The sequence below is a fragment of the Fringilla coelebs genome (assembly GCF_963513975.1).
Source record: "Fringilla coelebs genome assembly, chromosome: 1".
NCBI lineage: Eukaryota > Metazoa > Chordata > Aves > Passeriformes > Fringillidae > Fringilla > Fringilla coelebs.
Window position 1 is genome coordinate 124,817,570 of NC_140028.1, and position 14,061 is coordinate 124,831,630.

A 14,061-nucleotide genomic window follows, 5' to 3' on the forward strand; every position below is an offset into this window, starting at 1 on the left:
GGAGTACAGAATTAGATCATAACCAGGTTTAAAACTGGGTATTGGTATTGGAATGAGATGAGTGAGTAGTGAAGAAAGCAAGATTGGTCTCTGCTTATGAAACAGTTTCCCTCACCCTGTCCATTTATAAGGCAGAAAGGGAAAAATACTAGCATGCATTTTGTCTTCATTTCATGCCTTCCTTTACCTCACCCCATTTACTGATGAACATATAGGAATGATCTAATTTTTATTTATGTCTGTAGAAAAGTAATTAGATTTTCAATTTCCCACCAAAATAGATACAGCCCTGGATACTGACAAACCGACCAATAAAAGAATATTATTTAATAAATAATAATATGTATTTATTTCATAATGCATGATGATTTTGATTCTCCTGTTGTATATGTGAGTTTTTCAATGAACTTTTTTCACTTAATTTCTAGCATTATTTTTTTAAATTTTAATTAAAACATTTACTTCTGGAGTAAAAATAAAATAAAGGAATAAATTGAAAAACATAAGGTACCCAGCTTACAATGGGAGCATTATTATATGACAAGTATCACTGTCCCCATAATAATCAGTTTGTTTCAAAGGTGGAGGCTCTGATATAATATTGAACATAAAGAATTGAAAAAAAAATTAAAACTAGGTTAATTTCTTTGTGTTTTGATATCCAACTTCATTGTTTTTCATTCTGTGAAAAATGGGTCATCGTGATAAAAAGTTTGAAACAGTTTCCATTTTGTTCCTTTTCTCTTGTGAATGAATTTGACTTTTGTTTTGGGTAGTGAAGATGTTATAATGTTTTAGGACAAAGTCATCCAAGCATAAATACAATTTATGTAAATATGGACTATATACACAGACCTACATTGGTATGTATAAAATATGTAGAATTTTTATACATCATAGTGTGCATCTCTTTATGTACAGTAATATAAAATACCCTTATAAGTCAAATTCACTTGGCCTTTTATTTTAAAATATAGATGGCTGTGCAGTTGGGAGGAGAAAACAGATATATCTGATTCCTTTTATATTTTGTTGTACAAAACCATGAATGTTCAAAAATCTTTTTTTTAAGTTCTATTTAGGCATAAAGAACAATATACACAGCAGATTACATGTTTGTGATAGGAAATGTGCCTTATTTAACTTACTCAATATACATTATTACATGTAGTTTCAAACTTTCATGTAAATATGGCAGTTGTATTGACATTCTGACAAAAAGTAATACAGAATTAAAGTTGAAAATACTGTTTAAGAATTTTCTTTCACTATTAGTATTTAGACCACATAGAATAGCTATTGGGTATAATTGCTACATAGTTCAATAGATACTTTTTCCATGTCTGGCAATATGTTTTACTAATGCTATTTTCCTATGAGGTATGTAGACATTATTCATATAGGAAATCAGAGTTGTAGAGAGAGAGAAAGGGAATTAACAGTGCCTGGTTGAAGAATGAACTTTCTTAATCCCCTTTCCAGTTATTAATCCTAAAATGATTCTTCTGTTTTTATAATAGTAGAGATCAGTTTTAGCTCAGTTGAATCCAAGCTCAACATGGAGCACAGAAAGTCAGTGCAGTGTGTAAGCATTTTATGAGCAATCAATCCTTTGAAGTTGAGTACTAGCCTTATCATGAGTTTCTGAACAAAGATACTATAAAAAAAATGTTATTTGAATATATATGGTTGGGGGGGAGTTGAATTTAGATCTGGTTGTTGAATATTAAGTAATGACATAGCAACTGAAAGAGATTTAAAAAACAAAACAAACCACATTTTTGCTTCTCTATTGTGTTTCATATTGCAGCTTCAGTTCTCTGAGAATCTAAATCAGACTTGAAATATAATGGTGTCCTTATCTACGCTAAGAGCTTTTTCATTTCTTTGAAGTCAGAAGGAAATTAATAATTGCCCTGGAGGAAAATGTATCTTCCTAACTAATTAGCTGTTCGACAAACACAGTTCAATGTTGAAATAATAAGATGCTGATAAACTGAAATGGCAGCCATTCAATCATTGTAAGTTATATCTAGTTGCCTGCCCACAGCTCATCACTACTGTCTGTTTCTAAGTTTATTCCTTATATCCTCTCCCACTGGAGTTTAATATGATTTTAATTTCAAAATTCTTTTCCAACACTTTAGTCTTTCTTGGACAGTGTATATGATCAGCTGCTATAGCCCAAGCTGGAGTTGCAAATCCAGTTGAAGGTCTTGGGCCATATGTTGATGTATGTATTGAATGGGTACAAGATGTAAGGCAAGCTGTCTACAGAAAACTGAATGAACTGAGGCCATCATGGTAAACGAGAGACTTGATTGTGTTTTGGTATGTAATTCTTTACCTTTTTATTTAGACACACTAAAAACAGAGTGCAAAGTATATTTAGTTGTGCTCCATATATTTAGTTACTACATAGTGATTCCGTGTTCAGAAGAAGGAACAATCAGTTTTAGAAGTATTCTTAAATGCATATTCTCCCTTCCAACCTTGTCTTGTTGCAGGTATTTTGGCTCCCAGTATTATGGGTGACAAAACGCTTCATTCTCAATTGCGTGATGTGATTTTTTCCTTTTTTTTTCCTGAGCTGCAAATACTTTTCTTAAGACAGCTCTCCAATTAATTAGAAGCCTTAACTTTCCTTTATAGTATGGGCATGTGCAGCTCACTGGACGATATTTTTGCTGAGAATTGGTTAATAATCTTGTCCACAGCATGACTTTTAGCTTCTGCCTAGGGATTTACAGCTGGGTATAGTGCTGCAGCTCTATGAGCTTTCAAGACAGCATGATGTGGTGTTCTAATATAGGCTCTTTTGATTAGCATGCACTCAGAGCTGGAAATGTGGAGGATTTATAAAATAAATTATCAAAGTGTTTTAGGTCATCTGAATCACTGTTACTTGGATGTGATATCTAATAGATACTACAGATAGATTGTGTGCTGTGGTTTTGGCATAATGGTGATGTGTTGGGTTTTTTTGGTTTTTTTTAGTTTTCAGGATTTTTGAATCTTAATTTTCTTTGGTCATTGTATAATTATGGACAGAAATTTCCTGGAATGAGAGTTTTGTAAGCAGGGTCTTGAATGCCATAAAGGTTTACAAAATTGCAGTCTAGAAGGACCTAATATTATTATGTCCTTAAAGATTCCCATGTCATTAAACAAAATAACTCTAAGGAATAGTGGAACAACCTTCCTTCAAGTTCCTTAAAAAGAACCCCAAAGCACCAGTTTGGTATTCAAGTCACATACTTAAATTTCCTCTTGCAAACGTTTGAGGATATCTTTGCATGGTATTGCATGCATTCCATCTGATCCTCTATGAAGATTTGGAGGTCTAGAATAAGATTTATTAAACTTTTTAAAGCTATTTTAGTTTATGCATAATAACCTAAAAATATACTTCTCTCATTATGCAGCTCCATACCCAAATAGGTTATATGTTTCATTTCAAAATATAAATAATAAAAGAAGAAATTATCATAAAGAAGTAATCTCAAGTTTTAAGCTGTCACTTGTCAAACTGTGTAGTGGTATTAAGCATTTCTTAATGAATTTGCAGTCCTATATAATGTATAAGTAAATTGTTGTTTCATGTTATGAAATACATTGATTTAAATAATCTTGTGTAGGAAATAATCCAGGAAAAAAAATATTTGCAGTTATTGAATAAAAGACAAGGTGAGAAAAAGCTGTTGTTGCTGTATTTGCCCTGGATTCTGTGTCAGCTGTTAAATTATAAAGAGGCAACTCTTTAGTAACCATTCATCTGTTTTCACTCTAACAGCTATAATAGAGTTTGGTATTTCTAAATGTGTTTTGTGTAAAGGAAAAGATTCTACCTCTATATAAAGAAAGAATATAAGCAGCTTTTGAGGAATAATGACGTATAGGTTGTTAATTGTAGCTATAAAATTAGAAGAAGGCTTTTTAAACAAGATTCTTTGATTTGGATGAGAATTCAAAGACTTGGAAGATAAAACAAAATAGCTCTCCAGTTATCTTTTTTTTCTATTCTAAAGAATGAAGTCCTCAGGTTTTCTAAGATTGTTAACTGGTGTTAAAATGATCCTACACATACTTTCCAGAGTGTAAATTATGTAATACGGCAGCCAAAACATCAGTAAAGTCCACTTGTGCAAAAGTGTGACAAAGTATCCTGCATGTTGTTGTTAAGTGTGACTGCTGCAAGGCAGCATTCCTTGTGAACACCCTGTCCATGGCCTTTGCCATCCCAGCTGTTTGGTGCTGCAGCCTAACATTCTCTTTTTCCAACAGACGCTTCCCACTTTAGGAGGTTTGCTCCCTGAGGTGCGTAGCAGGAGGCATCCATGAACGCTGGAGTACTAACAGTTCATGATATTGTGCATTCTTTCTGCTATGAAGTGCATTTTGGGGCTGAAAAAAAAATCTAGAAAGGATAATCTAGCTTATTATTTGGAAATTCCTGTTTTATTTGTCAAGTATTCTCTGATTTGGAATATGAAATAGATGCAATTGAATAGTTCTCACCTGGCAGTTGTCTTTGTGGAGCTGGCCTGAATGGTAGATGCTCCAGCTAATGAATATTGACTTCAAAGTGGGACTTCAAGGGGGAAAATAAGGCATGAGAAGTGTAAAAAGGGGTGGAAAAAACTCTTGTGGTAAGTACTGTTTTGGAAGGTATGTGCGCTGGCACGTGCCTTCCAAAATGCTTCATTCTTTAAGCCATCAAAATGTACAATTGCTGTATTCAGTATCTCTGTCAATCTCATGCATGTTCACTAAACAAAATGGATCACAGATACATTGATCATTTTGAATGCTTTATTTAGCAAGATACTAAAAATAGCACAACTGTTATAAATATATTCCTTAAATTGAAAGATAAATTTTTGCATTTTATAAAACCATTTTTTCAATGCATGTGAAGTTTTTCTTAAAATTATTAGAAATTTTAGGCTGTTATCCATTCTTATCTTCTTCTGGTTTTTATCTACTTTAAAAATTAAATTGTTTGCTTTTTGACACTCTCTGATATCTTAGTAATGTTTTAGTTCCCAAAACAAAGATACTTTAGGTCAGGCACAACTGTTATTTCATATATAAAAGAAAGGGTCTGCACAAGAAAGAAGTGGTAAATCTTTTTGTGTTCCATTAACAGATTTATTCATTAGAATTATTATGCAATTAATTGCATTATGTCATACTCAAATCCTCGCTAGTGCAACACATATCTAAAAATTATAGGATATATTAACTCTAGGAAATCTAGAATCTCTTGTCAGCTTCTTCAGAAAGGTTTTAGAGAGCACTATTGATAGACATAGTGACATGTATTGTGGTATCATATAAGATGGGTGATATGAAATACTTTATTTGTACTTTTTTCGAAAATTGTCAATGAAGAAAGCAGAGTTTCAGTGTTTATGAGGTCAGGTATCCATCTTTGATCATATTAATAACACTCTAGACACTTCTGTATCATGAATTTTCTTTTTTCCTTTTTGTTACCTGAGATACATGACCTTATCTTGTATTGTCTTTGTGAATGGAGCAATGGTTTTACTTATGGGGAAATATAAACTGGAGAAGGAATGGTAATGCAGCATAGGACTGAGGCCAGCTGAGCTTATTTACTGCTATTTGTATCACCCCAATATCCAAAACTTTGCTCTGGGTAATCCTTACTGCATTTTACTTGAGTCATTAGTAACAGTGGGTTTGGGCATGGGTCTTAGCAGTGTATAAATATTTTCCTCTAAATATTAGCATGATATATGCCAGAAGATTTTTAGTGCCACACTTTATAAGTAGGCCTCTTTTGGACATTTTTTTTAACCTCTCTAAGTGTGCTAACTCAGTGTGCTGAGTCTGTTATTTTTGGTTAATTTTTTTCTTTGAATTGTCACAAATGTGTCCTTTAACTTGAGGTTTTCCTAGACCTTTTCAAATTTTCTCTCAGTCTCTGATTTTTGTTAGAAAACACAATTTTTACTAGCTTTTTCTCTGCTTTAGTAACATCTGATTTGATTGTTGAAGATGTTGCAGTATTCATGAGTCAGATTTGGCCGCAATGTAAAATCCTATTTAACAGGGTATGCTTTATTTTTATAAAAGTGAGTGACTTTTAAGGATAATTAGTCACAAAGTTGTTTAAAACCTCAAAGCAACTTGAGAAATTTGTAAATAAGTGTGAAGCTTTCTTCATACGGAAGTATCTTACTTGCTGTCCTTGGGACTAACCAATCCATTGTGCAAAACATTTTGTGTTAATTCAAAACTTTTATTTTCTTTGAGTGCCTCATCCTGGTTTTGCTTTCTGAAAAAATCATCAAATAATTAAGTGCAGAGCTGGTGATTTCTTAGGCAGTGATACATACAGTGTTTTTGTTTCTGAGGTTAAGGATGAGGTGAATAGCTCAAATTGCTTCTACTGTTTTCTCTTTAAAGCAGTGATACTGCAGTCTGGAGTCTTGGATCTCATCTTGCACCAACCAAGTTACTCAAAGCATCCAAGAGCTTTGTTAACTAACCTCTTAGGAATCTCACTGCATACAGACAATTGTGTGGATTCCCCTGTTTTTGTTTTGGTTTGTTTGTTTGTTTTCTCAGTGGCATAGTTTTTTCCATTCTTTTATACAAAATGCGTGTAAAAGACTGTCGCAGTTCCCCCAAGCACTTGGCTGCCCCAGAATAGCTTAGGATGACCCGGACCACTCTTTGCACCAAATCTGGACCAAGACTCGGTCAGTCTCACTTAAAGAAACTGAAGATGGTATAAAAACAGTCAGGGTCCACATTTGTGTTAGAAGGCACTGTATTAAACTGGGAGTTATTCCCTTCCTGATAGAATCTGTGTCAGTGCTTCTTAGCAGTAAAAACTGCTCCTGAAAGAGTTTAGTGGATTAATTGCTACTACGATCCCTAAGGCTTTATGGGAGGTAGCACAGAGATGGGTTTGGCCTGGTATGGAATGTAAATGGGTAACATTTAATGAACTTGTTACTGGACGGAGTTGCAGGGGATGCAACAATGTCCTTCATGCTCCTTTTCTAGTGTAGCAGCTTTGTGCCAGCCCCTTCCCATGACTAGTTTAAAGCCTCCTTGTACTTGTGTAGCGAGGAAAGCTGCTGGGGTGCAGTTGGGATGGGAGACACTGATTCTGTTTGATAAATATCTGCTGTCTTAATTTATGGTGCATTTTTTTGACAACCTAAAAGGACATGCTGAGTGCATTATATATAGAATAAATGAGATACAAAACATGAGAATACTTTTTTCCCATGCAGAGTTATCTGAAATGGCCTGGTAACAGTTGAAAATACAATTGCAACAATATAATACTGAATTTTTCTCTTTCAAATAACCCATCTCACTGTGCTGTGCATCAGCATCAAAAGCTGCCAGCGGTTTAGAATCTGATAGAGATTCTGGTTTCCTTCTGATACTAAATACATTTTATAAAAAGCTACTCAGCTAATTGATTATGGTTTATTTAGACTGGGTATATTTTGCCAAAGTTGTAAAGCACTCTGAAGCATCCAACTTTTGCTAGCAGTCAGGATAAAATTTTGATAAATTACTGATCTCTTATCAATATACTTATTAAACAGTCAAATATATTGTATGATTTGCTTTCAAGTTTCAGAATGGTACCCTGGTAATATCAGGTTATCTTTTCACATCATTGCATTAATTTGTGTTGTGACTACACACTTTTCATCCATCTATTGCCTAGTCATTATGGAATGTCCAGGCACATAGATAGATGTTATGTGAAGTGGCCAGACATTGTGTATTAACTTGACTGAGATCTCATTTTCATTAAAGCAGAGTCTGACATTACTTGCTAGTCAAAAAAACAACTTTGTGGAGGTACAATCTCAGTTATAGTTGTATAGCATTATATAATGTGTTAAAATGTTCCCTTTTCTCTTTTCAAGGAAAGACAAGCAACAGTGAAAAAAGAGAAGAGCTGCCCCCAGCAAATGAATAAACTGGGAGAACGGAACAAAATGCAAAGAGCAAATTCTGTCACCGTAGATGGACAAGGCCTTCAGGTGTGATTATTGTTATTTTAATATTAAGCAGATAATTTTAGGTATGAAGAGTGAAATATGTTTAAAGTGAAATATACATTTATTTTTCTAATATTTCGCTTTTACATGATTAAAAAGCCAATAGGTAAATTCTTCCATTGTTTCAGGAATCCTGTGATACACATCTGCTTCTCATGTGATTGTTAGGATTTCCTAAGACTATAAGGGGATGGGAAGACTACCTCTAAAACACTTCTGTCATGGGGCGAACAGTTTATTTTGGTATCTGTTTACACATCGTGCAATGTTGTGTAAATTTACGTTATTAATCTTCTGTCCTGATAATTGTTAACTGTTCTCATTTGGACCTGTTAATTAACGGATGGAATAAATTTCAAGGGTGTTATTTATCCAGGTTTTTCTAAGTAGGGTATTTGGCATATCAGCATTTACAGTGATGAGAAGCAACGTGTTTTCATTACTAGCAATATTTATAATAAAATGGAAATTTTTGCTCTTGAAAGAAAAACTGTATGTGATGAGGTAGTGTTATTTAAGGGTGGTAACTTAGAGACATGCCTGAACTGCTGACTTGTTTCCCTTCAGATATAAGCAGTTTTGAGTGAAATCAATGTCCATATGCTGCTTTATGTTCTCAGGAGTTAAATTATCATCATCATAACAATGTGATAATCATTTAATATGCATAGTTGTCTGTTCTCTCTATCTTTTGATATGTTGCATTTGGGCTTCAGTAAAAAGTTTCCATTACCATTTATCAATTACTTTTTGCCTCATAATTATTTCTTCTTGTTGTGTCAGGATAGGGAGGTTTATTGTATTGTTTTATGTTTTAGGTTAGTCAAACATTCTTGTTATGACAACCCAAAGAAGGGAAAAAAATCCAAACAAAACCTGAAAAATCTATAACCTGTCCAGTTACTTGGATGCTCCATTGATGGTATAGTTGGATATTAGAGCGATCATTATCCATTACTTTCAAGAATCTTTTCCTGTACTTACCATTTTCACAGGCTTCATTGCTATCCAGATCCTCTGTGACAAAACATGAAGAAAAATATGCTAGAGTCTTAATTGAAAGAAAGCTCAAGTTTTGTCTAATCAGTCGCAGTGTGATTAATAAGTTTGTGCTAAAGGAAACACACAGTATTTTCTAACTTTTGGGTGATATTCCTGCAATTCCAGTGAGGCAAAGTATTTTAGAGGAGCATCTTTGGCATCTCCTTTTGGTTGCAGCACCATGTATCATTATGAATTTTGTGTTCACTCCAAGCATTAGATCACTTATGCTTATAGTTTATTTTCTGCTGGTTTTTGTCTCTATTTCCCACTCACGTGATACCGTGCCTAGGATATAATACTTGGTCTGCTCAAAACAGCAGCTTTTAGCACTATTGACTCTTCAACACAAAACTTTAAATTATTATGTTCTGCTTTCAAGGTAGTAAGATTTCCCCTAAGTTTTTTAGTGTGTTCCAAAACTTGTGTTCTCTTTTGTCTTTCCAAGATGAATCAAAAGCCTGTGTTTCATCCTTGCTTTTCTTAATGACTGCTAGAGATGGAGAAAAAGAGTGGGGACAGAGATGGTAGAATTATTATCGAATAGATTTGAGGTGTTTTCTGAAGTGCTTGGTGTTCTGTAATGACACATTTGTGATGTTGTGCAGGACATGGTATCATGGTGATAATATTAGAAATAATTTTGCAGTTATGGCCCTAATTTGCTGTGGTCTTTGTTTTTCATGGATGGATTTGGTTGATTTTGAATGGCAGGAATCCATCTTAGCATCAAATATTTAATTTTTGATTGGCATTAAAAATGATAACGTCTTTTGAATGTAATTACTGTGAAGACTGAGTGGACCTTTAGGGCTATCCTACAGAAAGGATGGGATCAATGAGAGTGTTAGGGCTTTTTTTCCTCACAGATTGTGTAATATTTCAGCTCTTTTCACAAATATGTAAGATGCTATAAATATAACTGGCAATTAATGTTAGTATTTTACCTAAAGATGGTCTGGAGAAAACATTCTGTATCTGTTCAAAGTATACTACTCTAATTCTCCCATATCTGGCATGCTACTCTGTTTCTAATACTCTGATTCTGCTGGCATGGTCTCATTTTAACAAAATCTTCAGTGAGCAAGGGTTTTATTTCAGAAAACTTAATCAGTATTAATTATTAATTGCATTAGTTTATGATTAAAGGTAAAAAAGCAAAGATCTTGATACTACTGCTGTTAGACCTCTGTTTTCAATATGGGAGAAACTATATATAAGTGCTCCACCACTTTTTGTTTCTGTTTTTGTTTTTTTATTTTTACTTTAAGTTACTTGTCCTATAACATCATGAAGATTGCCTTTAAATTGTGCTAGATTAGGGCTTGAAAATGTTCACTAATTTAGTCTAAATCTTTAGTTGCATTTCATTATATAAAAATACCGTATGTTTTCTGGAAAAGTAATTTGGAAAAGCTGTAAAAATTTAATTAAAATTTATTTTGGAACTGAGTGGAATACAGACTAGTTATTAGATTTTTTTTTTTTTATGAGCCAAACACTTCTACTTGAAATAATCTCATTGAGTCTTGAAAGAAAAGGTTTAAAATAGAAAATTCTATCACTTAGCTTTTGTTGAGAAAAAGATCAAGCCCAAACCTTCCTTCCATCAGACAGAGTGAGCAGATAACTTAGTGGCAGTGGAGGTCTGCACAACTTAAAGATAATTAATCATAGTTAAGCACATTCATCTTGCTTCTTTCTAGCTAACCAGCATAATGATCAGGATTATTATTTCTAATTAGAGGAAGTAATAGATCATGTATAACCTTAGGATGAGTCTCATTAATTAACCTGCGTCCTAAGGGATTACAGTAGGTATTCCATCTCTGTCACAATGAGCACCATTGGTTTACACTTAGTTCACCGGAATAAACACCATGGGAATTGGCTAAATAACTAAAATTGATTAAAACAGTAGGTAAAAATTAAATATATGACAAGCTTCACTGTATTCTGCAATTTGATGTATGTTTCAACATACAGCACTTTACTGTGCCAGGTGATACTGAGTTGGTTTCATGCTAAGCTTAATACCGCTGTATTTGTGGAATTTTCCATTATTTTTTCTATGTATTGCAACAGATTTGATTCTGTTTTTTTTGTGAAATCATGAATAGAGTTGACACACTAGTGCGTAATATTTCATACTAAATGAAAAGTGCTTTTAGATGCCTTGTAGGATTATATGCCTATATCTCTAGTATGCCTGTAAAACTCCTTAGCTGTGATGTTTCTCAGGTTCTGCCTTAAATTACACTTTATGAAATCTTTAAATTTTGTTATTTCAGGAATTATGAATAAGGGCTTTGAGCAAGGCCTTTCAATGTGTCATTTTGAAATGCAGATGGTCCAAGCTTCATCTCTGAGGTTGTTAGCGTATGACTTTGGAGAAGATGACTTTGAACTCTAAATATACTTACAAACATTTTGGAATTTATATAAGTCTAAAAGTGATGTGTCTAAATATTAATGGTCTGGCTTCCTGGTTTAAAGACCTGTGTTAGAGATCATGTGATGTATTTTTTTACCTTCAAGTCTTTGGAGTAAAGGCAATGAACACACACATCACAGAGTGTCTGAAAATACTGACTAACCCCATTACTTAAAATGATGGTGGTAATTTGTAAAGCTAAATATTAATATGAATGTTTAAAACTTTCCATACACAAAAGAATGTAAAAAAAAATAATGCTAGAAGCCATTGTTTCTTTCATTCTCATCAGCATTCTTTTTCTCAGACTTTCCTTTCTTCCTTACGGTTTCTCGTCTACCTTCTTAAGCTTTTTAGCTTTCTCAGGTGTTTAAAGGAATTCCTTAATGTTATGGTTGCCACATTTTAAAAAGTGGTGATTTCATAATATATCAAATATTGCAGATATTCATTGACATAATTAAAAAAAAAATCTGTTAAGTTCAATTTTCCATTATAGCTATAGTTGACCTTAATAGTATATAATAGCATCATTTCTCAGTCCAAAATACAGTTTAAGCTTTTTTCTTCCCCTTTTCTCAAAGGAAATTATTGTCAGAGTAATTAATGCATTATTTGCATTTAAAGTTTTCTTCTCTACTGATGGATATATGTATATATACACACACACAAATATATATCTGTATATAGAGAGATAGGTTATGTGTGTATATTCCTCAGTATTTCAGTAGCATTATTGGTTAAAATGGCAACACAACTGTTTAACAGACAGCATTAAAAGAGAAGTCACTTGCAATTTCTGGCAAATTAATGAAGTGAGGATTATTGCAAATTATGGTATTGCTTCCAGCTGGATTACATAGCATAACATAGAGTTTGCATTAAGCTTTTTGTTTTCTGTCTACTATAGGAAAAAATGAATGCAACACACAGCATTAATGAGTGGCTGTGTTATTCCCTTCTTTTAGATCACTCCAGTTCCAGGCACTCATCCACTTTTAGTTTTTGTCAATCCTAAAAGTGGTGGGAAACAAGGAGAAAGGTAAGAGTTTTTTTCTTTTTCTCTTTCTTGATTCTGGTCTGTGAAATGTTTAAAGAATGGATTTTAGAAATTTGTCTGTGTGGAAAAAATCCAACATTTTATGATGTTATTCCTCACAGTTGAATATCCTATATCTCTGTACCTATAAATTCTCCAGTTAAAAAAAGAGTTATATCTATAGAATAGTATTGTTTCCAATCCAGAAAAAAAAAAGTAGCTATATTCAGTGCATGGGTTTGTGTGATTTGCATGAAGATGTGAGTTGCTATATCTTGTATTAAAACTTTAAAGTGCTAACAGTTTTCTTTTAATCTTTGTAATGATTATACAGGCAGGTCAGTAGTTTAAATTAGAAGCAGTATTCCATTTTTAATGTACGATTTGCTTTTTATAGACTTAGTAGGGGAGGCTCTCAAGCCTCTTCATAAGATTTCCTTCAAAGAAACGTTTTGATTTCTCTAAATAGGAAGCATTCTAAAAATCCAGTTGAATTATTAGAGTCCAGTCACACAAATGAAAGACATGGTAATTTTACGTATGTCAGTAATTACATTGATTTAAATGAAAATGTCTGAGTTTATTAGTTTAAGTGTCAATGTAACAGAGGCCTGATAAAGTAGTAAGGACCATTCTCTTGCTACTCAAACAGGAATGGTGAATTAGTTGCCTCCTAAACAGACTTTCCAGAGCATGTTAGCATGTTTCAGGATTCCATGTGCTAACAATGTGGCCATTTTTGGCCATCCTATGAATCCCTACATTTTTATAGCCTAGTTCACCATGTCAGTGCTGTAACTTCACGTCTTGAAAAGGATTATGGTCTTTTGGCCAGGATCCAGCTGAAGGTGCCACATGTGGATACTGGTGATATGGGTAATGAGAAGCAAAAAAAGGAGGGATGCAGTGTGATTCTAGAGCCTGGAACCAAGCAAGTAAACTACAATGGGTCAGCTTTCCCTACCTTCTCCACCCTGTCTCCCTTAGATCATGTCTTCCTGTGCCCCTAAAAGTAAACTGTCAGAGGGGACAAAATCCTGCAGAATAGTTGTTAGGGTAATTCTTAAAGTAAGGACCATTAACCAAAACTGTATTTGAAGGCCTCTGAGAGAAGTGGCTATCACCTGAGAGCTGATTATTAATCCCTGGACTGGTATACCTAGATATCAGCTAGGTGTGCCAAAGGTAGTTAATGATCTATAAGATTAGTTCTAAGCAGTTTCAAGAACATGCCTTTGCAATTGGAACAAACCAGTGTGAGCCATCATGAGTTTTCATGTTTCAGCCACAGTTGCAGTGTGAGGCAGCCCTGGTTTGCTGTGCAGTCAGGGGTCTGGTGGACGGTAATCTGCACTGGCACTCAGTTTGGCTTTTTATAGTACCAATATGAAGTGAGTAGATCAGCAATCCAGTCTGCAATTATGTAGGTGAGAGGCAGGTTAGAGAGCTGCACTTACACAGTTAGTTATAGCCTGGAAACA

At 33.9% G+C, this 14,061-nt stretch overlaps 1 protein-coding gene across 2 annotated transcripts in view; it reads left to right on the forward strand.

Moving 5' to 3' along the window:
• DGKB (diacylglycerol kinase beta) overlaps nucleotides 1-14,061 on the forward strand; it is a gene marked incomplete at both ends in the record, with an annotated part of 297,216 nt that overhangs the window by 77,145 nt on the left and 206,010 nt on the right. Inside the window, 3 exons of one of the 2 annotated variants that reach the window (XM_084201490.1) lie at nucleotides 4,285-4,317; nucleotides 7,932-8,048; nucleotides 12,510-12,583. In XM_084201490.1, the coding sequence (XP_084057616.1) occupies nucleotides 4,285-4,317; nucleotides 7,932-8,048; nucleotides 12,510-12,583 (224 nt within the window). The remainder of the gene's footprint in view (nucleotides 1-4,284; nucleotides 4,318-7,931; nucleotides 8,049-12,509; nucleotides 12,584-14,061) is intronic. The other variant, XM_084201489.1, reaches the window with a different exon arrangement.